The following is a 27815-nucleotide window of genomic DNA, read 5'->3' on the forward strand; positions in this document are numbered from 1 at the left end:
TATGGATTCTCTAAAGTCGTTACTGACAGTAACGTATTAGGCATAATATGTTACTCACAGTAACAAATTAGCTTTTAACACCATTAACCCCCAACTATTTTTCCCGTCAGAATTTTTGAATAAAATAATGCCTAATACGTTACTCAGGAATACATTTATGCTAGTTCTGTAAAAAAATTTAAAAACGTATTATTTTGGTGAATTGGTTTAAATAATAGCTTATTTTGGTCAAAAATTCGATTTACTAATACAAATATAAAGTCTAAACAAAAGTTAATGGGTTCGTCTGAACCTATAGCTATATATCAATCCAGATTTTAAATGGGCTGAATTGAACATGTTAAAATGAGCTAAGCTAATAAAGAACATGTTAATGACCCGCTCAAACTTAAATGGATTGACATGGTCATGTTTTCATGGACTAATTTTACCACCTAGTTGACATATATGTCACCTTATCGTGCTTCTATTTTTTAAACAACTTTTCCCCATTTAGAAGCATTGGAGTTTATGTTCACCACACTGATATATTATAGAGTATGTTATAGTTTTAATGCTAGACATTCTATATAATTAAATGTATCTATCTATATTATATTAAAAGCATGAACTCTCTAACTTAAAAGTTAAATTACGAAAATACCCTTCTAATTAACTTAAAGACCTAACAGATTATTTGAATTATTTGCCAAAGGATACAATGGTTCGGAATTAAAGTTGCAACTGCTATTTAGACTATTTGCCAAAGGATGCAATGTTCAAGTTAAAAGTTACACGTCTCACTTGGATTCATGTAATAAGTAACTGGCTTGACTCTTAGCAAAACACATTTCTGGCATCTTTTGGCAAATAATCCAAGTGAGACGTGTAACTTTTAACTTGAACATTGCATCCTTTGGCAAATAGTCTAAATAGCAGTTGCAACTTTAATTCCGAACCATTGTATCCTTTGGCAAATAATTCAAATAATCTGTTAGGTCTTTAATTTAATTAGAAAGGTATTTTTGTAATTTAACTTTTAAGTTATGAAGTTCATGCTTTTAATATAATATAAATATAGATAGATTGATGTTCACCAATTGGGGGGCTTATTTTCCTTTTATTCTCAAGAAAAAGAAATTTTGCTTTCCAAAAGAGGAGATATAGTGCAAATTGCAATAACCTTTGAGGGTACTATGCAGGGCGGATCACTGCTACGTAAAGAGGTTTGAGATCTCATGTTCAAATAAAAAATTCTTTAGTAAACATCTTATCGGCTTTTCTAATTTTGCATAGATAGAATTGAAGATTGTAGTGAAGCTTGCGACTTTGGTACTTCTTTAAGGTGTTTGGACAAATTTTTGTTGAAGTTAAAAGAATAGTATTTTGAAATTCAAATAGAGAAAAACATTGTTGGGTGTTTGGACACGAACTTCACTCGATTTTTTTTTTTTATATAAAAACTAAAATTTAGTGAGTGGAAATGTACGCCTTTAAATTAGTATTTCAAAATATTTTTTGTGAAATTAAACAGTTAGTTCATGTAGAAACCAAAAACTTCACAGCCAAAATGGTATTTGTAATTAAATTTCACGGCCAATGAGGCCCAGTTGCAACTTCAAACTGATGAAGAAGACCTAAATTAAACCATTTTTTGTTTGGCTGGTTAATTAACTTAGGATTGCTTGGATAAACAAGATACTGCTTTAATGATTGAGAGTCACAACAAGACCTCGAAAAATCCCAAGCATAGAGTAAGATAGAATGTGATGTTAGTGTTTCATTTTGGGTTATAGAGTCCTTTGTTATTTAAGATATATTGTTACAGATGTTACAAACTAAAAGTTAGGTTTTTCATTCTTGTTTCATTGTACTTTCTTTTACTTCTTATTTTGATTATTATTAAATTGATTTGGGCAAGTTGTTTTTTTTTTTTAATATAATCTTTCATGTCCAGAGTTCGTATGAAGTCAAGTTTTTCAATACGTAATAAAATTACATAAGTAGGAACCCCTAAACTAAAATCTTGAATTGCTTATTTACCCTACTAATTAATTTAAGTATCGTACTTATTTAAAAATACCAAATTAATTCGAAAAGGTGTGAGTGTGACCCTTCATATTAATAACTAACAACTTTTAGTTCGATTTGGTTTGCAACCGTAGCTATTGTTGGCTGAGCTTTTAAAATCAGATTCCTTGCACGACCAGGATTTAAACTTTATAGGTTCAATCTTTCCAGATTCTTAGTGAACCCATTGTATTTCAAAAGTTATGCATTCATGTCTACCATTTATTGTAATTTTAATAAATTTTGCACATAAATTTATGTTTCACGTCCAAAGTTAGGGGTTCAATTAAATCCCCACCTTGAAAGTTACAACTGCCCCTGATTCCTCGACTGCTATTGCTCCCAACATTTTTTCTTGTGAAATCGTATTCAAATCTGAAAGGAGACTGTTTTTCAAATTACAAGAGAAGAGTTCAAATATTCAATCGATACATTATGTTGTTGGAACCAATGAACTTCCCCATTCTCTACAAATAATATCGGTCTCTCTTCTTATTTATTGTTAGAAAATAATAGCAACACAACTCTTATTATGAGTTTTGAAAAATTAATATTATTTTATTTCCTTCAAGTAATTTTCATAACATTCTCATAGACATTTTTAACAGTTACAATTTTTGTTCTACTACTTTTGACGAATGTTTGTATAGTTTAGGAGTTAAAATACCAAGTGTACCCTTAGTTTATCAACTCAGATTGTCAAACTTCAAAATTTGATATTAAATGAAGCATATGGTCAAACTAATCTCCAATGTTTGGATTGTCTATCACAGTATATTTTTCACATGATCGACTTTAGGTTGCATTAGTATGAGATATATAAATGTCAAAAGTAAGAGTTTTGGTCATGACAAAGTAATTGAAACGGGAAACAAACGTACACCAAGAATATCATCTATAAAGAATATTATGAGAGATACAATTCACTGCATATTTAACTCATAAAAAAGTGTTTTTTTTTTTTAAAATCCAATCACATGATCTTAACAAATAAGTCATTTTACAACGTTCCACACTGATCATTCACAAATATTTGTATTTTATTCTTTCATGTATAAATATTTATTATATACTTTAATTTAATAATATTGATATTATTTTACAAGATCATGTACTACATGATTTGGCACACACATGCAACGTACATGACGAAGAACTAGTAATTTATAATATCCATGAAGTTGTCAACTTCCTAAGGAGCCGGCCAATAAACAACTTTGTACAAATCTTTTTGTAGTACAATGCAATCTCATACAAAAGTCAAATTGTACTGCAAAAATACTACTACCATAAAAATTCTCAGTCTAATCATACCTAATTCTTATACATTAACTAACTTCAACTAATTCTCACAGCACAAGAAAATCACAAGAAATGATCATGGCTTCCATCAAGAAGTCAACTACTCTGTTAACACTAGCCCTATTCTTGTTCTTGCAATTTTTCACTATCAATGGTCATGGAGGTGCTGATCATGATTCAGATTCAGATGGAGATGCAAATATTAATTTACGCGCAAGGGGATTGATTCTTGTTAAAGTTTATTGCTTGATCATACTCTTTGTGAGCACATTTGCTGGTGGCGTATCGCCTTATTTTTATCGATGGAACGAGAGTTTTCTGTTGTTAGGGACTCAATTTGCTGGTGGTGTTTTCTTAGGGACTTCTTTGATGCATTTCTTGAGTGATTCTGCTTCAACTTTTGGTGTACTTACGGAGAAAGAGTACCCCTTTTCCTTCATGTTGGCTTGTGCAGGTTGCCTCCTTTTTCTTTTTGCTACTAAATAGAATACTACTGTATATACTTACGTGTTGTAGCAAAGGAATTGTCTTATTTTTAAAATTATAAATTTTCATATTTTAAGGAGGCTTACTTGTAAATATCCTTTAGATCACTTGATAGTGTAAAAACTTCATGTATACAACTTAAACTCTTAATAATATTACCGCATCATATTACAACTAGGAACCTTTCTAGTGAAATTTGTTCCTTTGAAGTCTAGTATGAGTATGGTGTCTTAAGAAAATAAATGGATCGGGAAAAGGATTTCTTTTCATTGAATTGAACGTGTTCATACATTTTGGCTACTTTAGTGTATTTTCTCATACTAATTTCTACTTTACCTTCCCGGAGTTTACTCTTCGAGGAACTCCATTTAAATTCTGGTGAATATTCTTTCCAATCTACTTTGTTTATAATTTCATTCGATAATAGAATGGGGTAGATATAGGAGTGTATCAGTATTGGGAAGACATTCATTTCACTATCGTAACGTTGTTCTTTTTCATTCTCCTTGAACTCATTTTTGCTACGCCATCAACAACCTATGTTGCTTGTACTCTCTAAAAATATCGTCCCACCCTTGTTAGACCCTCCAAAATGCACTGCTTTTGAGGGATCCGAGATGTATCTAGAGGCATTTTTCAAGTGTCAGAGCAACATAATTAGAAACTTGGTTCCCCTCCCTATAAATGTCCAATGCCGGTTACTTGGGACCTTGCAATCAGAAAAAATGCGTGAATTTTTTTTAATTTTTTTTCATTAGGTGATAGTAAAATATATTTTTAATCTACCTCTGCTGTCTCTCTCCTCTGCCCTCCAACTCTCCACCCCACCCGCCACTCCATCCCACCCGCCACCTCGTCAGGCGACCAGACCGCATCACTGTTCAGGTAACTCCGGTGACCAGGTAACGCCGGCCACTTTTCCGGCCAGATCTATTTTTTTTCTCTCTTTCCTTTTCTTCTTCTCCTCCTCTTCTTCTCTTCTCCTTTTTTCCTTTTTTTAGCTGCTTCTGCCGCTGCCAAAACACAGCTGCGTCATCGCCGGAGAATTTTTCCGGCACCATTTTCCAGCCAGCCCTCTCTCTCTCCTTTTTTCCTTTTCTTTTCTTGTTCTTTTTTCTTTCCACCCCCCCCCCCCCCCCCCCCTCTCTCTTCTCCCGTTTCAGGTCTCTGTGAGTAGAATTCCGGCAGTGAACAGTAACTCAATAGTGAATAGTGTGAACAGTAACTCAGACGTTGAACAGTGTTTTCCGGCGGCGACCAGGTTCAGTTCAACTGGAGTTGGTACCTCCGGTTTCCACATCCATTATTTGTCCATACACTTGTAGTTACATTTTGCTAACTTTAGACTTTTGAATAATTTATTAGTTCATACTCATTTTCGTGGCTTTGCTTAGTGATGGTAGACTAGGGTCATGTTCTCGTTCGGGGACGGGGGCGAGGGTTAGGAGGGGTAAGTGGGTTAGAGGAGCGTCTAGGTTGAGAGTAGGATCTTGGAACATTGGGACGTTAACGGGGAAGTCCATAGAGGTAGTTAAGATTCTTAAGAAGAGGAAGATTAATATAGCTTGTATCCAAGAGACCAAATGGGTAGGTCCTAAAGCTAAGGAGGTAGACGGGTATAAGTTGTGGTTCTCTGGTAGGTCGAAGTATAGAAATGGGGTGGGCATTTTAGTAGATGGTGAATTAAGGGATCAGGTAGTAGAGGTTAGGAGAGCCACTGATAGGATGATGTCGATTAAGGTGGTCGTTGAAGGACTCACTGTGAACATTATTAGTGCATATGCGCCGCAAGCGGGTTTAGGCGACGAGGAGAAGAGGCGTTTTTGGGAGGATTTGGACGAATTAGTGGGAGGCATACCGCCTACTGAGAAGCTATTTGTGGGAGGTGATTTCAATGGACACATCGGGCCTATTTCGGGAGGTTATGATGATGTGCATGGAGGCTTTGGCTTCGGGGACAAGAATGGAGGAGGAGTCTCACTTTTGGATTTTGCAAGAGCTTCTGGGTTGGTGATAGCCAATTCGAGTTTCCCAAAGAAGGAGGAACACTTGGTAACCTTCCGTAGTTCGGTGGCTAAGACTCAGATAGACTTTTTACTCCTTAGGAAGGATGATAAAGGTTTGTGCAAAGATTGTAAGGTCATTCCGAGCGAATATCTTACAACCCGACATAAGCTCTTAGTGATGGATTTAGCGATCAAGATGACGAGGAAGAAAAGGGTCGTGGAGGACCGACCTAGGATCAGATGGGGGAGTTTTACCACGATTAGTGCCCTGGAGATGGGAGAGAAATTGAAGGATATGGGGGCCTGGGATAGTAGTGGGGATACGACCAGTATGTGGGATAAGACGGCTAGTTGCATTAGGGTGGTAGCAAGGGAAGTCTTGGGGGTCTCGACAGGTAGTCGTGGTTAGCATCGAGGGGACTGGTAGTGGAATGGAGAAGTTCAAGGGAAGGTGGAAGCAAAGAAGGTGGCGTATGCGAAGTTGATAGAAAGCAAGGATGAGGTGGAGAAGTGGATGAATACAGAACTTTATAAGATGGCGAGGAAGGAGGCGAAGTTGGCGGTTTCGACGGCAAAAACGGCAGCTTTTGAACGCATGTATGCTGAACTAGAAGAGAAAGGAGGGGACCAGAAATTGTTCAGGCTAGCCAAGGCGAGGGAGAGGAAGGCACGTGATGTGGATCAAGTAAAGTGCATCAAGGACGAGCATGGCAAATTATTGGTAGATGAGACTCTCATTAGACGGAGTTAGCATTCATACTTCTGCAAACTCTTGAATGAAGAAGGGGACAGAGACAGTGTGTTGGGAGAATTAGAACATATAGGAAGGCGTCACGATTTTGGGTATTGCAGGAGTATTAAGGTTGACAAGGTTAAGGGTGTTGTTCGTAGGATGCGCAAGGGAAGAGCGACCAGACCTGACGAGATTCCTGGGGAATTCTGGAAGAGCGTGGGCCCGACAGGTTTGGAGTGGCTGACTAGGTTGTTTAATGTCATCTTTAAGACGGCATTGATGCCCGAAGAATGGAGGGCGAGTGTAATGATCCCTCTATACAAGAATAAGGGAGATATCTAGAGTTGCAACAACTATAGAGGTATCAAGTTGCTAAGCCATACTATGAAAGTGTGGGAAAGGGTGGTGGAGATGAGGGTGAGGAGAGGTGTGTCTATTTCAGAGAACCAGTTCGGATTCATGCCGGGACGCTCAACTACAGAATCCATCCATCTTGTGAGAAGGTTGGTGGAGCAGTATAGGGAGAGGAAGAAGGACTTACACATGGTATTCATCGACCTAGAAAAGGCTTATGACAAAGTTCCAAGACAGATCCTATGGAAATGCTTGGAGGATAAAAGTGTACCTGTGGCGTACATTAGGGTGATCAAGGACATGTATGAGGGATCCAAAACCAGGGTAAGGACAGTAGGAGGAGACTCAGAGCACTTTCCAGTTGTGATGGGGTTGCATCAAGGATCAGCTCTTAGTCCGTTTTTATTTGCCTTGGTGATGGATGAATTGACACGGCAAATTCAAGGTGAGGTGCCATGGTGTATGTTGTTCGCGGACGACATAGTCCTGATCGACGAGACTCGTAGCGGAGTTAACGCTAAGCTGGAGAGTTGGAGACATACTCTGGAGTCTAAAGGGTTTAAGCTGAGTTGGACCAAGACAGAGTACTTGGAGTGTAAGTTCAGTGAAGCACCTTAGGAGGCTGTCTTGGAAGTGAGACTTGGTACCCAGGCCATCTAGAAGAAAAGTAGTTTCAAGTACCTTGGGTTTATTCTGCAAAGCTGCGGGGAGATTGACGATGATGTCACACATCGTATTGGGGCAGGGTGGATGAAATGGAGGCTTGCTTCCGGAGTGCTATGTGACAAGAAGGTGCCACGAAAACTTAAGGGCAAATTCTACAAAGTGGTGGTTAGACCGACTATGTTGTATGGGGCGGAGTGTTGGCCGGTTAAGATCTCTCACATTCAAAAGATGAAAGTTGCCGAGATGAGAATGTTAAGATGGATGTGTGGCCACACTAGGAGTGACAGGATTAGGAATGAGCATATTCGGGATAAGGTGGGGGTGGCCTCGGTGGAAGATAAGATGCGAGAAGCGATATTGAGATGGTTTGGGCATGTGAAGAGGAGAGACACAGATGCCCCAGTGCGGAGGTGTGAGAGGTTGGCCATGGATGGTTTCAGACGAGGTAGGGGTAGACCGAAAAAGTATTGGGGAGAGGTAATTAGACACGACATGGCGCAACTACAGCTTACCGAGGACATGACCTTAGATAGGAGGGTTTGGAGGACCCAAATTAGGGTAGAAGGCTAGTAGATAGTCTCGTTTTCCGTTCTTATTAGTAGTCGCATTATCGCAATATAATTTCTTCTGCTCAGATTTCTGCTATTATCTGTTATTTCGTGTGCTTTGATTATCCTGTGTTATCTGTGTCGCTTGCATTATTTCATTTCATATCGCTTTGATTCTCTTAACCTTATCTGACTTCTTTTTATGCTTTTATTGAGCCGAGGATCTTTTGGAAACAGCCGTCCTACCTTGGTAGGAGTAAGGTCTGCGTACACTTTACCCTCCCCAGACCCCACGATGTGGGATTTCACTGGGTTGTTGTTGTTGTTGTTGTTGTAGGTGATTCTAACGAAATTAATTTATGACCTGCATTTTTTGGCAGGTTACCTTCTCACTATGTTTAGCGATTGCATTATTATGTTTGTGACAAAGGGTATAAATGAATCAAGTGAGTCCAAAGTTGAAGTGGAAGAAGAAGGAAGGTCAACTAATGTTGAGGAGGGACATGGAACAAATCCTTTTCTAAAGACAACTTCACTTGGTGATACAATACTTCTCATTCTTGCATTGTGTTTCCACTCTATTTTTGAAGGCATTGCTGTTGGAGTATCAGGTAAATAAACAACTCCTACTAGTGTATGATTTTAAGGAATTGAAAATTTATCTTTCTTGCTTTATTTCAATAGCATGAACCTTTTGTTCATCATGCATTGTATATTTGTATGGAGGGAGTATTTCCAAGAGATTCTGATTATAAGTTATAGACATATACAATGCAAAACATTTTTTACACCATCATTCCAATTAACTGGATATAACAGATAAATATTTTATTTTCATGTAACATACTAGGTTTAATATGAAATTTTACCTGTTTATGCACAATTAACTTGATAGTCATGTAAAAACTCTCTCTATACTATCAGTACACTAAATTAAAAATCTTAAACAAACTCAATTTTGCTTGTAAGTAGACCATACTAGCAAGATCACTGTTCACCAAGCTCACTTCTCAAGCTATAGCTCTTTTCAGAAACCAAATGTGGAGCATTATCTTATTAACTTTTAACGATAAACATTATGGTTGTGAATAGTTATTAACGTCGAACATCTAAGGAATGTGTTACATGGAAGATAGAAAAATAAAGGCAGAATACATAAACAGACACTCAAATTTGGCCTCAACTGGCAAGTAAGCACTCCAACTTTGGGAGTGCACATATAGACACCTTAACTTGTCCCCACTGTGTCTCATGGACACCCCATGCTGAGTGCACATAAATTTTCGAGTTGTCTAGATGATCATTTTGTAAGTAGAAGTGTACAACTGAAGCAGTGGAGACGAGTTAAGGTGTCTAAATGTGCATTCTTAAAGTTGGAGTGTTTAGTTGTCATCTGATGCCAAGTTTGAGTGCTTGTTTATGTATTATGCCAAAAATAAAACCAGAGTTTTACTTCTTTAGTTGCATCTTATATTTATTTTGTAAAATCTATTTGCCTATTGTGACCATCTCTCATAATCTCAAATCCAAGGGATGTGGCGGGATAGTTAGCATTCCTTCGTCTTTCAACAGAAGTGTCAGGTTCGAGCCTTGAAAGTGGAGATCTTTTTGGTAGAGAGCTCTTAACTCCGAGGCCTACCCGATTAATTGGGTAGTGAACTTTGAATACCGGATGGTTAAACTCAGAACAAAAGAAATTATCGTCGATAAAGTACTTTTATGGCTTATATATAATCCTCTAATTTGCATTCTTCAATTATCTCAGCTACAAAGGGAGAAGCATGGAGAAACCTATGGACAATTTCATTACACAAGATATTTGCAGCCATTGCAATGGGCATTGCACTTCTAAGGATGATACCAAAGAGGCCATTTCTACTCACTTGTGCTTACTCTTTTGCCTTTGCTATTTCAAGTCCTATAGGTGTAGGTATAGGAATTGCAATTGATGCAACAAGTGAAGGACGTACAGCTGATTGGACTTACGCTATTTCAATGGCACTTGCATGTGGGGTTTTCATTTATGTGGCAATCAATCACCTTATAGCAAAAGGGTTTAAACCACAAAACAAATGTTATTTTGACACTCAATTTTTCAAGTTTGTTGCTGTGCTTCTAGGTGTTGGGGTTATTGCTGGTGTCATGATATGGGACTAAGTGAATATTCATAATTTTCTTGAATTTACTGGCTTTAACTCGTTAATTCCATTGTTTTGTTTCATTTAAAATTGAATTATGTGTGGATGTATTTTTTTCAGTTCAGAATTGATTATTGTATTTTTTATAAACAAATTTCTTGAGAAGAGATCTTCTAATTTATCGTGCTATCACAAGTCATATTCATCAATATGCAACCAATTTGAAAGGAAAGATGATGTTTTGCAAAAGTTCAATATGTTCAGTATTAAGAATTTTGAAAGTCGAATCCATTTCAAATAAATTATAAATCTGCATGTGTCTTTGCTATAATTAGTAGAGAATAGAAACATGTACATCAGGAACCCCCCCCCCCCCCCCCCCCCCCCCGATATGGCACTACGTACACTTAGAAAAATATCAAACAAGTCAAAAGTACCCTAATATTATCAACACATGAAAAATATGGAGCCAAAAAGACAATCATGTAAACCATAAAAATAAAGATTAGTTTGAATAAAAAGACTCAATCATATCTTATGCATAAACTTAGTTATGATAGTCAGACACTACAAAATAAATGTGAATTACGAAATTCGTTGCTAATTCATCTCTAAATTGCTCTTTGCCGATAGAAATTTTTGATAATTCGTCGCTATTCTGTTGCTAAATATGATTAGTGACGAATTTTGTTGTTTAGCTATAAAATTTGTGCGTTGCTAATTCATGTTCTTTTAGTAGTGAGAGTTCATCTGGAAATGCACCTAACTCCTAAATCATAATATCATAACAATCATTCTCTTCATTTAATCTTATGTGAATTTGTCTGATTGGACACAATATTAAGAATTTTTTTTCTTTTCTTGAAACTTGTAGTCTTAAATATATTATGTCGTTGGTATTGCTATATATAAAATAATGTTATTAAGGGTAAAACGAGAATTTTAAAGCTTAAATTATTTTCAATTATAAAAAGGTGTTACTTTCTTAGAACAAATTACAAAAATGTCACATAAAATAAAATATAAGAAGAAATTATATTTATAAGTCGTTGTTATACTCATTTTTGGAATTATTGATATATTGCATATTGGGTTATCTAACTTTGCCTTCTACAGATTTTTAAAGGAAGCAAACATATATTGTAAGAAGTTCACTCCTTTAATATGTTAAAAGTTCTTTCCTTCAATGAGGAAAATGTATATGCAATATGGCTTTTGAAAAGAAAATGTATATGCAATGTGGCTTTCTGTTTAAACTAAGCTATTCATCATGGTCGAATCCAGTGGCATAGCCAGAAAATTGAGTAAAGAGTTCAGAAAAATCCAAAAAACGTCACACTAAAAACTATGTTAAGGAGAGATACTATGACATTATATTTTTACCCTTTTTATACAAATATAATTTTCAGCGGAAAGGATTCAATTAAACCCCTTTACCAAAGATAGCTATGCTCCAGGTTGAACCACCCCAAGAAATTAGAGATACTACGACATTATATACACATCATATATTGTGCCGCTTAAAATCTTGAGTAAAAGCATAATTTGTATATATTCACTGGATAATGTGTAGTTATTTCATATGTAATATATCAAACATCAGTGGAAAGTAGAGCATATAATTACCCTAACATGTTAAAATACACTTAATGTGTAAAAGAATTTAAAGTACTATTAGCATTATAAGTTAAAACTTTTTTTCTTTTGGTGCGGTGAAATATATTTTATCTCAAGGAAATTATTTTCAGCGTTTGGCTTTCTTAAATGTTCATCTCACACGGATATATTCTTGGGAAACTTACGTAGATGTACTCTTCGGTCATCTAGTTTATCAAATATGGTTGAAGTATACATTTTCTATACACTTCGGTTGTATATGTTATGTATAGATATGTATATGTTGTGTACAATATGTATATTATATGTATATTTAGTATAGAGTATACACTGTCTACACTATATACATATTTTGTAAACTAGATGGCCGAATGTTATTAGGCTGCATTTCTCCTATATTGTTTCCTAAAGGATACCTCCATAGCATACACTCACCTTCTAGAAAGAAAAAGTGAAATATGATGGATATCCTTACAAAGGGGAGGGTTGATTCCTAATTTCCTATTCACTGTTAATGAACTAAAGGTGAAAAGAGTAATTTCAAATTCAATAATGGAGTGATGTGTGATTTTGTTATCATATACTGTATATATGCTGCCACTCCCACGCTATTCGGGATAAGGTGGGAGTGACCTCGGTGGAAGACAAGATGCGGGAAATGCGACTGAGATGGTTTGGGCATGTGAAGAGGAGAGACATAGATGCCCCAGTGCGGAGGTGTGAGAGGTTAGCCATGGATGGTTTCAGAAGAGGTAGGGGTAGGCCAAAGAAATATTGGGGAGAGGTGATTAATTAGACAGGACATGACGCAGTTACAGCTTACCGAGGACATGACCTTAGATAGGAAGGTGTGGAGGACCCACATTAGGGTAGAAGACTAGTATATAAGTCTCGTTATCTTTCCTTATTAGTAGGCGCATTAGCGCATTATAATTTCTTGTGCTTTGATTTATGTTATTATTTGCTACTTTCTGTACTTTGATTACTCTATTTTATCTGTGCCGCTTTCGTGATTTGCATTTCCATAGCGCTTTGAATTCCTTGATTATCCTGTTTTACTGTGTCGCTTGCATTATTTCATTGCAATATCGTTTTAAATCTTTTAACCTTATCTGACCCCCTTTTTATGCTTCTATTGAGCCGAGGGTCTCTCGAAAACAACCATCCTACCTTGGTAGGAGTAAGGTCTGCGTACATTATAACCTCCCCAGACCCCAAGATGTGGGATTTCACTGGGCTGTTGTTGTTGTATACTGTATATATGCTGCCACCTTTTACTGATTCTAAGGGGACAAATGGTGACCATTTCAAGGCAGATATAGTTTGTCATGTCTCTTATAATTGGTAGTTCCAATTGCTAAAAAGGAATCTTTCTTGAAGAGGGGCCAGACAATAACAACTTATTTTCCAGTTACACCATGTGACACGGTTTTTAACAGAACTCAATAATGCAAATAATTTAATCAAAAACTTATACTATCATATATTACAATTTTTAATTAATTTGCAATGTGGTACACTCTTGAAGTTTCACTGCCCTCCCTGTTCAAGTTACAATCTGATCCAAATACAAGTAGAAGGAAAATTAATAGGAGAGTACTCTTCCTTGCACAAACTACATTGACTAATCATTACTCTCACTACAAGAAATCAGACTTTTTGTGACAACTAAAATCGCTGCAAATAGAGCTAGCCATTCGTGGTGACTTGAGAAAAGTTCAATCGCTAAAATTAAGTACAGTTGCTCTCAGGAATCTCTGTGCTTGTCATGCTTGTTCCATCGTACAAGCATCGCGATGCACCTCTTTACGATATAAAACTTTGCCTTTTGTTCCTTAACCTTGCTTTTGAAATTTGTAGACCTTTGGGATGAACTCTTTGAAAGCCTAGACTTGGAAGAAGAACTAGTCTTTTGTGAAAAACTCCTTGGGAGAGGAGGATCTGAACTTGTTGGACAATGTTGTGAATAGCTCCTCCTTAGAGATGACTTGGATGAGGAATTGTAAGAATGATTATTAGGATCTTCCTTTGATAGTTTCCATTTCTCATCCATGTAATACTCCATTATTGTTATGGCCTTCAATGAAACCACGCCCTCACTTCACGTGTTCTGACTGTTGTCAGAACAACAATGACTCTATCTTTCTCCTCGGATTCCTATCGAGTTGTTTTATGATGTTGATCCAATCTCGCTCTAGTGAACTTTCATGAAACAAGAAGAGAGGGTTAATTCTCAAGATTTTCCTAAGAAGCTAAAGTAGGAGAAGGGTTTGTTTTTTGAGTGTAAACCAATTTGTGTATGTATGAATGGTAGAAGGGAAGAGTGTGAAAAGTTTGTTCAAAGAGGCTAGACAAAATGAAGCAAAGGAGCTGGCATTTATTTATAGCGGTTAACAAAATTCTGATTCATCAACATTATAACCTTCCTTTTCATTTATTTACTTTTTAACTCAAACTGTGGGGACGTTTATGTCTAACCTCTCCTTCATGTATTCACTTTTTAATTATTATTAAAAATTAGTGGGGTCTATGTCTAACCTCTTGTCATGCAGAGTGGTTTAAATTTAGCGCCCATTTGGCTTAGCTTATAAGTTGTTTTCAGTTTTTTTGAGTGTTTGGTTAGTCAGTTTATAAGTTATTTTGTATTTAAAATAAGCCAAAAAATAAGTTGGCCCGTTTGACTTAGCTTAAAAAAACAGCTTTCCAAACAGGCTCTTATTTCATAGATTTAAAAATTTTGGAAAAGAGGGACGATAGTGACAATTTGTAGAGTTTCTTTTTTCAATTTTGAATTTGGTTTGACGAGTGCTTCTTTTATTTAAAATATATTATAGCGACATATATATCAATGCTTACATCTAACTCTTTGCTATGATTCTATAGTATGCAAACTCTATACAAATACATATGATATGTATGATCAACTAATGCTGTTGTGGCATGGCACAACTTCATTGGCTTTTTTTCTTGAACCGATGTGATGCTTCATCCTTATGGAGATCATAAACATTTATGAAGATGCAATTCTAAATTGATGGTGCTACATGCAATACTGTTCTGTCTATTCCATATGGTGTTCAAATTTAATTTTATTTGTAAAAAAGTGGAGGAATCGAAAAGTAATAAATGGCTTTTTTTATGTATATTATTTTAAGCGAATTTAATTTGTTAAAACGATTAATATTAGACAATTGATGGAATATTTAAATTTCTGGTGAAGGGCAAAGTACGCATGCCCGTGAGGAAGTGTTGGAACCATCAAACATTGTAGTAGTCATAAATACTCTTCTATTATTTAAAGTGGTGTCAGGTTTAAATTTGGATATGAAGTCGCCTTTTGTATAAAATATTTTATCAGCATAGTAAGATTTTACGGCACAATTCGAATTAATTGAGACCTAAAATGAATATCAAATATCGGATGAGAAAAAAAAATATGAAAGTGGTGAGAAGGTTGATGGGAAATGTGAAAGGATCGATTTGAAATTGGACCCTTACTATACAAAATGATGTTGAAATTTCGATGTCATTTTCTCAAAATGGTCGGTAACTCATTAAAATTATTGAAGATTACCTATATATGTGTTTCACTTCTTCTACGGACAATGATATGGTGATTTCTATGTTCCTGCATTTCTGTGAGATGCTTTTTTTCTCAGTGTCTTGTCGTGAGATTTTAATTTTATTAATTCAACAAATTAATTAACCATTAGAAGTAGTAGAGTATCCAATGTTTGTTAGTCTAGTTTCTTTCAAATTCGAACTAATCTTTCTTTTTTCAGACTTATAGAACCTTATTCTTTTTCTTTTTTTACTTCCATTCTGCCGTTCTATAATATTTGACGTTTTAGAAAAATAAAGAGTCATTTTTGCACATTCTTTTCAAGATTTAGCTTAATGTTTTGATTAGCGGATTGTTAATTAAGTGAGATGTTTAAAGAGTTAGAGATAAATAATACTCCCTAGGGCACAAATTATATGTCATGATTTTTAAAAATAGTTATCTCAAATTATTTGTCGTTTTAAAGGTTCAAGATAAAATTAATTATGTTTTTCCATTTTATCCATAGTAGTTATTGTTCTTGAAGACTACAAACAACTCAATTATATATAGGGTGATGTTATAGTTGTTCAAATATCAACGAAGGGTAAAATAGTTTAAGAAAAACTCTACGAACTAATGTTTTTAAGAGGCGTGTAAAATAAAATCACGACCGGTAATTTGAGACGGAGGAAGTAATTTAGTTTTTTAAAAACGGGTAGTAATATTGATGGAAGTACTGTAATTACCGTTTTTTTGATGGTGTGAATTGGTGAAGTCGAGGTTATTATTGAAGCTAGAGATTCACGAACTTAAAGAACAGTCAAAGTAAAACTATGGCACGATCAATGATTATTTGAGAATTATGAGCTGTAAGCTTGTGTTTCTTCTCTTGGATTTATACCCTGGTGCAGGGCATCCCAGGGTTACAATTCTTGAGGCTATGTGTGAATATTCATATTTATCATTTTATTTTATGTGAAAAAATAGAGGTCCAATAATACTCAAATAGAGTTTAAATTATGGCAATCAATAAATTTAATTTCGTATGGAGTGATAACATGGATGATAAGGAATTCATGTAGCCAACTCCAACTAGTTTGATGTTATTGCATTTGCAACACATCGATATGGACTTCATCTTCTTGAGTTTGAGAAATAAAATTTATGTATTTAAAATTGTTGAAAATTATCATAAGTCAAAACCGTATAATCACCTAAAATTCTTATACTTGGAGCCAAGAAAAGAAAAATAATTTCACCTCCTAAATAATAATAATTCCTTTTTATTTTACATGCTGACAGAGGACTCACTTTTTTAAAATTTTTATTTATTTTTTATATATACATATGACAGTATTTACTTCGTCCTTAATTAATATTCCAAATGTTTTTGATCACCTTCTTGGATGTTCATTCCAAAAGAGATCATTATTTCTCATTTTTCTAAGAATATTTAATATTTTTAGCCTCAATTTATTCTTGATGACATGTTCTTCTGAAAATTAACGTGATTAATTGTGAACCTTATTGAAAGAGTATTAGTAGTAGTTTACTTATGTTCAAGTTAAGTATCAAACAAATTTCAAAATTCCCATGTCAGTCAAACATCACCAATAGAGTAATTTGTATACATTTTTTTTTTTTGTTTCTTTTTCTTCGAAATGAAATCCTGCAGGATAGGGAACGGATCGGAAGAGAAAATTTGATAAAATCAAATCTTATGTTTAGGGAACATCATATAACAATTCCATTAATATAAGTTGTCACTCAACTTGTACATGTTCATTGGCATCCAACTTAATGAGTTGCATTTTTCTTTACCTTTTTATCCTATATCTCCATGCATGATGTCTCCATATCTTTATGAGAAAATTGAGAAGATATACAATTTCACATTTCAACCAAGATTTTGCACATATTGGGTCGATTTCATGATCATTAATAATGTGTCTTACATTATATGTGGATCATAGCTAAATTATATAGGTGTATTATATATTTGAACTTCATGCTTCTTGGGAGATATGCTACTTGTGAAGGCACATGCACTCTAAATATTGTATATATTTCTAAATTAAATCTTGGAACACAATTTCTCATCTTGTTCCCTTGGAAATGGATCAATCATAGAGAGCACTTCATTAAATAGGGCTATGAGACACAAATTTAAATTAATCGAACTATGGATTCCAGATATCGAATGGTTATATAAAAGAATAAAATAATCGCTCATAGTTTAGCTGAATTTCCCATTTCGCTTCTACATAATTTTTTTCTTTTTCGGAAATATGTATTACCAAGGTGGGTTACAGTCTTACAGATGATGTTGTACTTGGGACATCTCTTGAATGAATTGAATACTGCCTTGTTGGTTTTGAAAAAAAGAAGATTATTACTATTAAACTAATGGGAAATTGGGAATAATAACGTTCTTGCAAGTGCTTATGTACGGTGCTTGAGTCAGCAAATACCAATTTTCAAAGTGTATAATAATTTTTAATGATGCTGCTTAGACTCAATTTGAAACTTAATTGAGATGCTGCAGCTGAACCACCACATGCATGAAAATAAATCTCCATTTGGAGTTTTGTTTTGATGCTGATCCTATTGATGACTTAATTCTTCAGTCAAATATCCCAATTAAATTACCTAGTTGAATAAGAATTTTGGAAAAAAGTATTGATCTATTTAATTTTATGAATTTTTAGTTTTTTTTTTTTTCATTTTCTTGTTAGGGAATTTTGAGACAACGGTAAGAGTTGCCGTTTTGTGAGCAAGAGGTCACAAGTTTAAACCGTGAAAACAATCTCTGACCTAATTATAATGTGGCCCTCCCCTATCCTGGATTGCGCGCATAGCGCAAGCTAGTGCATCAAACTTTTTTGTTTTTTTTTGTTTTTTGAGTAAAGTGACTATAGCACATCAAAACATTTAGAGTTAATGGTCATAAACACACCTGAACTATTACTTTTTCGCGAGTTTCATACCCCAGCTATCATTTGTTTTCTTTTCCTACCTGAAATATCACTGTCTATGTATGATAGCACACCTCGAAGCTGATTAGACCAACTATCAGTTGTTTCTTTTTCCTACCTAAACTATCAACTAGGTGTGTTTTTAATACATAGATGGTGATAGTTCACGTAGAAAAAGAGAACAGTTAATAGTTGAAGTGTAAAACTCGTGAAAAAATGATAGTTGAAGTGTGTTTTTAATCATTATCTCATACATATATTGGCGATAGTAAGCTAACACAAACTTATAACTAACGTGATTGATTTATAGTCAAGAATAGGATCTACCCTGATCCATACATAACTCAGATTCTGCTTATTGTACTAGTAAACTATAGTTGAATAATGACTAAATTCGTTGCATATATGCTGTTAAACTTTTTGAACCTTCTCTCTGTTCTTGTGTCGGGGACTTCACAAACTGTGTATTGATGAGGATTGTTAGTTCAATCATAATTGTAATAAGTATTTGCTGCTCAATTTTCTTGTATTGTCTCTCTAATTCATTTGTTTTTTCAGCAACGATGGTATCCAGAGCATTTTATGCTCACCTCAATTAATTCAGAGTCCGGAACCAAAATGACCCCAAAAAAATCATTTTGAACCAAAATACCCCAATAAAAAAAAATGTTACCGAAGTACCTTTAGCATAGTAATTTACTGGGTTAAAGCAGTTAACGCGGACGGCTCCGTTAACTGCTATAGCGCAGTAATTTACTGCGCTATAGTGTCCCTCTTTTTTTTGGGGGGGGGGGGGGGGGGGGGGGGGCCCTTTTGGTTAACCCTTCTTCCATTACATTTTTTAACGTACTTTGACCATAGATTAATCATGCTTCGAGACCCCGAAACTTCAATATGTTATATAGAACCCTACTTATTTTTGTGCGATTAATAAGGTAGGATCAATACATCAAGGATACACAAAAGTTCGGATGGCCGTTTTAGTGGTTGAAAAGTGCTCGAACGCCATTTTCGTTTGAAGGCTCGGTGCCATTAGCTTGAAGTTCTTTACGAATACTTAAACTTGTTCATTAATAGTTAATCAAAAGTTAGTCAAAATGGCAGCATTCATGTAAAAAAAAAAAACTTAATTAAATTGCATCATTCATAACCTTGAGTAGATGAAAATACTTATACTTGTTCATTAATAAGAAACCCAAACTTTTTAAAATACAATCATCAAAGTAAGAAAAAAACTTAAAAAACATTCAACAATTAATGCCCTTGAGTTGATCTGCCACCACCACCGCGAGATGTGCCACCACCGCGAGATGTGCCACCACCACTAGAGGTACTTTCACCACGAAAGTTTCCACCACTACAAGAGGTAGTTCCACCGCGAGATGTAGTTTGACCACCATGCCGTAAGGGACACTTGCGCTTATCATGACCAACATAATTGCAAAATGAGCATTTTCGAGTGTATCTCCCCGGTGGAACATCCATTTCATTATGAACACGCGAGTATGCATTCTTTCTGAATTTACGGATAAATGCTTTATTTGCAACCATTGAAAATGGATCCGATGGCCAATAACTCTCACTACCAAGTAGGTAGAACCTTCCAGCATACGTTCTTGCATAATTTTCAACTGTATATTCCTCAGCCATGTACGGGGAGACGTTCTTTCCCATTGCGATAAAACACTTGAAGGCATGGGAACATGGCATGTGATATGATTGTCACTTGCCGCATGTGCATGTTCTTGGAATCTCACAAATTGTGTGGACGTTACCTCATTTACCTTGGTGCACACTTGTTGTGAGTTCAAATATGCGCTCTGCAGAGTTGTACTCCATCCGGTCATGTTTCTGAGCCTTATATTTGTGGTACTCGAACAGTTTTGACGGTTTTGGCATCCATCTTAGACCTGCTGCTGCATGTGCTTTGGCCTCTTTTAATCTACTGACGAACCGCTCCACAACCTGCTTAAATGTCATTCTCACCATTGCGGTGACGGGTAGTCCCCGTGCAGATTTCAACAAGCCATTGAATGACTCAGAGCTGTTTGTTGTCAGCATACCCCATCGCCTACCTTCATCCTGATGTAATGTCCATTTGTCTTTATCAATTGCATTCAACCAGTAGAAGGCTTCCTCATTCGCCCGCCTAATAATGTTCATCTGCAGGTTAAACTTCTTCTCTTGATGCTCTATTGCAGCCGCCCACATCCAATTGCAAAGTGCTGGGATTCGATATGCCTTTTGGAAGTTTGCCTTCAAATGCCTTAAACAATAACGATGATAGGCAAAGGGTGGTTGACACCCCTGCAAATTGAACATATTGTGCAATATGCTAGCATGTCTGTCTAATATCACACATATTCCCATGCGATCCTTAATAACGTGTTGCCTTAAGTAGTCCAAAAACATACCCCACGTACTAATGCTCTCATTAGCTGCTATTGCAAAAGCTAGAGGGAATATAGCTCCATTTGCATCCATTCCAACTGTTCTTAGCAGCTTTATGTCATACTTCCCGTACACATGTTTTCCATCTATTGATATTACAAGCCGACAATGAGCAAAACCATCAATGCATGGTTTGAAGGCCCAAAACACAAAATTAAAAATATTACCGGGCACACCAGGCTTCGATTGGAGCTTCCATTCAACAACAGTACCATGATTGAAGTGTTGTAGAGCCGTCATGTATCTCGGCAACGTCTTGAAAGAGCCTTCCCAATTGCCGAAGACTATCTCATGTGCACGCCTACGCCTAAGATACGCCTTCCTCCTAATAACAGTTTTGCTATATACTTTCAGGACGACTCTAATACAATCTTTAATAGGGAACCTGAAAAAGTTGAAATATCAGCATATAACAACGAGGAACATTATATTAACACCAAAATAAAATAAACTTAGGCGAAGGGGATACCTTGGATTTTCTCTCATATCGCCAACTAATACACGCGCAATCAAATTAGTATCTAGATTGCAATGATCACCTGGGAGGTCACCCATATCACAAATGTGCTTTGTGTAGAACTTTGAAATAGTCCACATCTTTTCAGCAGTTTCCTTACCACGGAGCATCCATTCGCAGCCTTGATATTTTCGCTTGCAGACCAATCGCTAAAGTTTTCGAGTGGAATCGTCAACTTTAAACTCCCTCATCCCATGGATGCAATAAATCTTAACAGCCCTTTACAATGATTTTTTCGAGCTGAAAATCATCCCTTTTTCAATATGAGCTTTTTGTTTTAAAAGATCCACTGGCTCTTTCCACAAACTTCGCCGAATATGATCATCATCCCTAGTAAAGACAAAGGCATCTGGGCGATCTTGCAGATGATCAAGATAGGGGATCTCATCGGAATGCCACTGAATCGGGGTCGACTCTTGCTGTTGAAATTGGCTTTGCGGCTGAACCGGAGTTGACTCTTGCTGTTCAAATGGTTGCTGTGAATTCAGTTCCTCTTGGTGTGCCGGACTGTTCATCATGTCTTGCAACAGTTCTACTTGATGTTGAAGATTAGTTCCAACCTCAATCTCATCGTCTTTGGTCATCGTCACTTTCCTCCGCATTAGGTATTTCCTCACTATCGCTGGATGATATCACTATATAATTCAGATAATCTGGACCATCCATAGCAGGCCTTTGCCTATAATTTGGTGCAACCACCGCATTCTTCCTACATAAGAAATTAGGGTGTTTTAACTACTACACATCAAATAACACTATTGATGTTAAAAAAATAGACGTACCGATAGTATTCAACTGCACCGAAACTTGAGGAAGGACCATCGCTTTGAGTTGTTGGATAGGCTGAGAATGTTCCAACCTGATTCATCCATCCCGATTGAGGAGATCGTTCGATATGATCCATATCAGGTTTATAACCCCTAAATAATATAATCGACATCATTAGTAGCATTCAAGTGCCATTACACATAATAATAATAATAATAATAATAATAATAATAATAATAATAATAATAATAATAATAATAATAATAATAATAATAATAATAATAATAATAATAATAATAATAATAATTGTAAAAAATGAATATTTACCACTGCCCGTCAAATTGCTGACTTAAACTATCCAGAGGCATTTGGCTAGTCAAAATGCTTTCATAGGTACTCATGTCAGGGTAATTGTGTTGATAAGTAGGTTCCGCTTGAGTGACTTCGGCCTGAATTATAGACGGGGCTTTCCGACGAGGTCTATTTCGGGCTTCCCGAGGAGCCCTAGCCATGAATTCAAGTCGATTAATGGGGATCTTCTCTATATACATTTCAAGGACGTTTAAAGTTATGCATTGCCTATAATCATAAGGCGCCTTCAAATAATCAGTCAAAGAATCACCGTCTTGAATGTACCACTGTCCATAACTAGTTACACCTTGCGGCGTAAATGACATTGGATATTTTCCAATTATGTTTAGATCAAAATCACTTCTACTAACTTGTAGTCTATTATACAAGGCTTGGAGTAGTTTTGAGAGTTTTAAGTCAAGTGGAAACTTAACATGGTATTTTTGGGAAGAATCATAGCGCAAATTATTTTCCACGAATATAATTTGTCCGTCCCAAAATAAAAAAACTCTAATTCTTGGAACATCTGCCATATTTTGAATAATTTAGGAGGAATACAAAATGCAAAAACTAGATGAAACTTAGAATTTTTTGCTTTTTTTGCCTTATACGAACTCGATATTAATAGGATTTGAAGTTTGAATATAGAACCAACGCATGCATGCAATTACAGTGTCTTGCAGTGTTACGTCAAATCAAATTAAGTACGGAGTGTTGCATAATGCATGAAATAACTGCGTTATATCAGCAGGTCCCAGCAGAATAGCGCAGTAAATTACTGCGTTATTCTGTCACAACGCAGTAAAATACCGCTTTTTGACAGTATAACGCAGTAATTTAATGCGTTATACTGGCATAACGCAGTATTTTACTGCGCTATACCGCTGCTGTATATTGTCACCTCAACTGTCAAACAGAAAAACGTCATGATTCGAATCAAACGTATATAACGTAATTTGATGAATAGTTGTTACCAACCACACAACATTCCACACAAAATTGAGTTACTATGTCATTTTTTGACCAATTTAGAGATATTAGTCGTATTATGTCGTTCACTCCAGCAAACATATTTGAAGCAATGGGTAGGACCTGAGAACTAGATGATGATCATTTTCATTACTCAAATAACCCTAACGACAGATTCAATCTAGAATACAATAATAAAATGAGAGAGGAGTGGGATTGGCGTGTTAGGGAGGCTGCAGCACTGCAGCACAAGTTAGCGTCAGTAGGGCTTAAACGCCCAAAAAAAACATGCTATATCAATGCCTCGCGGAACTCCACAAGAGTTTAATTTGACTCTTAATCGTTTTCGCGAAGAGAACAATCGGATGCAAATACGTTACCATAGGGAAGAATATAGTATACATGGTAGCACAACATTTAGATCCAAGTGGGATTCGGACTATGAAATGTCCAATGAAGATTAATATTTTTCTTACAATAAGGTAAGTAGGTAGGGTCATAAAGACCCTCCCCCCCCCCCCCCCCCCGAGAGGGTACTTGGGGGTTTGCAACTATATAAGTAGCGCTTTCTTTTGTTATTAGACTATACCATAAACTCAACTTGGTCTTTACTCCTTCCAAAAGAACCAAATAGCAGTGATGATGAGAGTTCAAATCATAGCAGTTTTTCGAGCGATACCAGTGATTTCAAACTAGATGAGTTAAATCCCCACCTTCTTATAGAGCGTAATGATGATTTCTGCTATGTGAAATATTCAGATCCGCGGGAAAATTATTGCGGTTTACGCTGAGAATGGTCACATCGGCTTGCCGAATCAGAACGTCTTGTTCGTGACTTGGAAAATCTCAACGCTCCAATCCCAACAAGGTACTCCTTAACCATGCCTCAAGTAGGTCTAGAAACTTGCGAGCTTGCCGTGCAAAGGATTAGAAAAGAAAACAACAGAATGCTGGCAAGACGATGTAGATTTTACATGCTAAAGTTGGCCGAAGAACAAGCATCATCAACCGGTAGAGAACTAACTGCTACTGAAAAAAGATATGTCTTAAGAAACCGCCAATAATTTTCTGAGGACTTGTACTCTGATGATGATTAAGAATGTTGTGATTTTAGTTTTAAGTTTAATTTATGATGATGTTGTTATTTTGAAGAATATTAGTATGTTAAGCATTTTCATCTATTCAAGGTTATGAATGATGCAATTTAATTAAGTTTTTTTTTTTTTTTTTACATGAATGCTTCCATTTTGACTAACTTTTGATTAATTATTAATGAGCAAGTTTAAGTATTCGTAAAGAACTTCAAGCTAATGGCACCGAGCCTTCAAACGAAAATGGCGTTCGAGCACTTTTCAACCACTAAAACGGCCATCCAAACTTTTGTGTATCCTTGATGTATTAGTCCTACCTTATTAATCGCACAAAAATAAGTAGCGTTCTATATAAAATATTGAAGTTTCGGGGTCCCGAAGCATGATTAATCTATGGTCAAAGTACGTTAAAAAGTGTAATGAAAGAAGGGTTAACCAAAAGGGCTGGAAAAAAAAAAGAGGCACACTATAGCGCAGTAAATTACTGCGCTCCGTTAACTGCTATAGCGCAGTAATTTACTGCGCTAAAGTTAGTTTGGTAACATTTTTTTTATTGGAATATTTTGGTTCAAAATGTTTTTTTTTTTTTTGAACATTTTGATTCCGGACTCATTAATTCATATGTACTCCAATAAAAGTCACAAGCACATATATCGATTAAACTTGCCACTATGGGAACAACGAACGGGGTTTCACCTCACATTAATAATGCATGGGCTCTCTCTCTCTCTCTTGTTTTTTCCCCCTTTACATACTCTGCAAAACGGAAGATAAGAAACTAAACAAATAAATTTGACTAGATTCGGACCATATTATCTGAAAAATATTCAATACCTTTAATTATAATAAATAACCATTTAAACCACCGTCTATTTCTACTTAAACGTCTCACTTAATTACGACACCACTAATTTTGAAAAAAAAAAGTACATATATTTCTTGTTTCCCTAAAACAAAACTTAAATTACTAACATTACGGTTTTGGTAAGTATCACTCAACTTCCTAATCTTTTTCCGTGAAACATGCATCTGATCGCAATTGGTCAAAGGAAGTGGAAAGGTGGGTCAAAGTCTAATTTCATCAATATTTTTGTAGAGCCACATGGTTTTGTACTAAAAGAATATACTCTCTCCGTTTCAATTTATATGAATACATTTGACTGGGCACGACATTTAAGAAAGAGGGAAGACTTTTGAAACTTGTGGTTCAAAATAAGTCTTGAAAATTTGTGTAGCTGTAAATCATTCATAAAGTGAATTTGTTTCTAAATCAGAAAAGATGTCATTCATTTTGACACGGACTTAAAAGAAAATAAATTCAAATAAATTGAAACAGAGAGTAAAATAACAAATGCTTATATACAAAAATTGCAACATTCACATTTCACACTCTTCCTTGATTGATTTTTCTGACGGATATTTGGTAGAGTGAAAATTGGAGGGCGCGGGGGACGGGGGTTGGTGGGTGAGAAGGGGTGGGGGTTGTCATTGGACATGTGATTTAAGAATCATAGCATTTGGAGGCCCACATGGAGACATGTGGGCTATGCAACCTTCGAAAACACAAGCACGCTTGTCTAAGATAGCAACACGAGAATTATAGTACATGAATTATAGTGCATGAATAAGGTAAATATTGATATATAATTAATGAATTATGAGACGATTATGTAGGGTTACTTGCGTTTGTCACACCTCTTTAACTCCTAAAAAGAGATTTTTATTTTAAAAATCAAAGGACTTCTGTTTTGGGCTAAACGATCTAAGAATACTCTTAATATGGTGTAATATTATCCGCTTTGAGTCAAGCCCGCATGGTTTTCTCTAAAAGGCGTCACACCATTCAGAGCATTTAATACCTTATAAGTAACTCGTTTTTCTTTTCAGCTACTAATGTAGACTTTGTTTGTATACCTAACAATCTCCTCCTCGAACAAAGTTCCACGTGTGACTCATTACCATTATTCACGGGTCAGAGATTCAACGTGTCTGTGTGTCACTCATATTGTCAAAGTGCTTATGGTCACCGAAGTCTAAAGGATGTGCATGTGTCTTCAAAGCTAGGGGTAAATGTTGTAAACTAACCCATAGACAAGCAAAGGTACTAAGCCAGTTCTCATGACACAATCCGCCATCTTCATACTTGTCCTATCAAATCATTCTCCAGTTATTGGGCTAAATCGTCCAAGAATACTATAAGGTGTGGGGCAATTTGCACGATTTCCCTTCATACGGACTGGTCTTTAATTTTTGCCCCTCAATTCGTTGGTATTTAATTTTTTTCCCTTTGCTTAAAAAGGTGGCTGAAAATACCCCGAGGTTCTAGGTTCGAAACCCAGCAGAGTCGAAAATAATAATAATAATAGAACCTATGCCGGAAACGGTAGACTTTTCCTTAAGGCGTAACTAAAAGTCTACCGGAGATGGAAGACTTTGCCTTATAAGCCAGACTTTTAGTTATGCCTTAAGGCAAAGCCTGCCGCATAAGGCAGACTTTTTGCAAAAGCCTTGCCTTGCGTTTTTTTTTTTTTTTGATTGAGTGGGGGTTCGAACCCAGAAGCGCGGGTATTTTCGGCCACCTTTTTAAGCGAAGGGAAAAAATTAAAGACTAGCAATTTAAGAGGCAAAAATTAAAGACCACTCCAAAAGAAGGGAATCCGTGCAAAAAATGTACGGGCTGATATTGTTCGTTTCGGGCCAAGCTTGCACGATTTCTTCCAAAAGGCCTTACCCCATATAAGTAGCTACTACCAATGTTAGAGTTTATTCGACCCAACATTTTCATGTCAGCTAACATAATTTATAAATGGAATTTATTTTAAAAGGAGTCCCCATTAGACATTAATTTTGATGTACCAAAGTTACTATTTGATATTCATTTTAAAATAGTGAAATGTCCCTTTTGGATTAATATGATTCGAAATTGATTTGCGCAAGAGAATTCAGATAAGGAGTTTTGCTGACCAGGTGAAAGTGTTAGCTAGCCCTGAGTTAAGTAATTCTAGCATGGTCACTTTATAGGTTAAAAAAAAATGGACAAATTTCACAGACTCGCAACCACGCGCACAAAATAGGTTCAAAATATTTACAATCCAAAATAAAAATAATAAAATAAAATCCTAATGTATTACTCTTTTGCTTTTCCCGACATCCTAGAGTCTTGTCCACAGATGACCTCCATTTGTACAAAGATATTACGGGCATTTTCTCGAAAAAGAGGTAAATTTATTTGATAGTAAGTAAAACATAT

At 35.8% G+C, this 27815-nt stretch overlaps 2 protein-coding genes across 2 annotated transcripts; one reads left to right on the plus strand and one right to left on the minus strand.

Annotated features, from left to right (window-relative positions):
• Positions 1-3361: 3361 nt before the first annotated feature.
• On the plus strand, positions 3362-10441 carry LOC132605853 (zinc transporter 2). Its single transcript, XM_060319112.1, has 3 exons — positions 3362-3805; positions 8525-8755; positions 9910-10441. The coding sequence occupies exons 1-3, from the start codon at positions 3424-3426 to the stop codon at positions 10299-10301; spliced, it is 1005 nt and encodes a 334-aa protein (XP_060175095.1). The 5' UTR covers positions 3362-3423; the 3' UTR covers positions 10302-10441.
• A 2916-nt stretch (positions 10442-13357) lies between these two features.
• On the minus strand, positions 13358-14262 carry LOC132604982 (small polypeptide DEVIL 9). Its single transcript, XM_060318321.1, has one exon. It carries the CDS (start codon positions 13962-13964, stop codon positions 13647-13649), a length of 318 nt encoding a protein of 105 aa, XP_060174304.1. The 5' UTR covers positions 13965-14262; the 3' UTR covers positions 13358-13646.
• Positions 14263-27815: the final 13553 nt, after the last annotated feature.

This window comes from Lycium barbarum, chromosome 8 (assembly GCF_019175385.1).
Source record: "Lycium barbarum isolate Lr01 chromosome 8, ASM1917538v2, whole genome shotgun sequence".
In the NCBI taxonomy this organism is placed as follows: domain Eukaryota; kingdom Viridiplantae; phylum Streptophyta; class Magnoliopsida; order Solanales; family Solanaceae; genus Lycium; species Lycium barbarum.

Excerpts from the sequence above, each read along its gene's own strand:
- LOC132605853 (XM_060319112.1), top strand. The coding sequence starts at position 3,424 with ATGATCATGGCTTCCATCAAGAAGTCAACTACTCTGTTAACACTAGCC. Across the intron at positions 3,806-8,524 it reads CTTCATGTTGGCTTGTGCAG|GTTACCTTCTCACTATGTTT; the intron begins GTTGCCTCCTTT and ends ATTTTTTGGCAG. Across the intron at positions 8,756-9,909 it reads CATTGCTGTTGGAGTATCAG|CTACAAAGGGAGAAGCATGG; the intron begins GTAAATAAACAA and ends CAATTATCTCAG.
- LOC132604982 (XM_060318321.1), bottom strand. The coding sequence starts at position 13,964 with ATGGAGTATTACATGGATGAGAAATGGAAACTATCAAAGGAAGATCCT.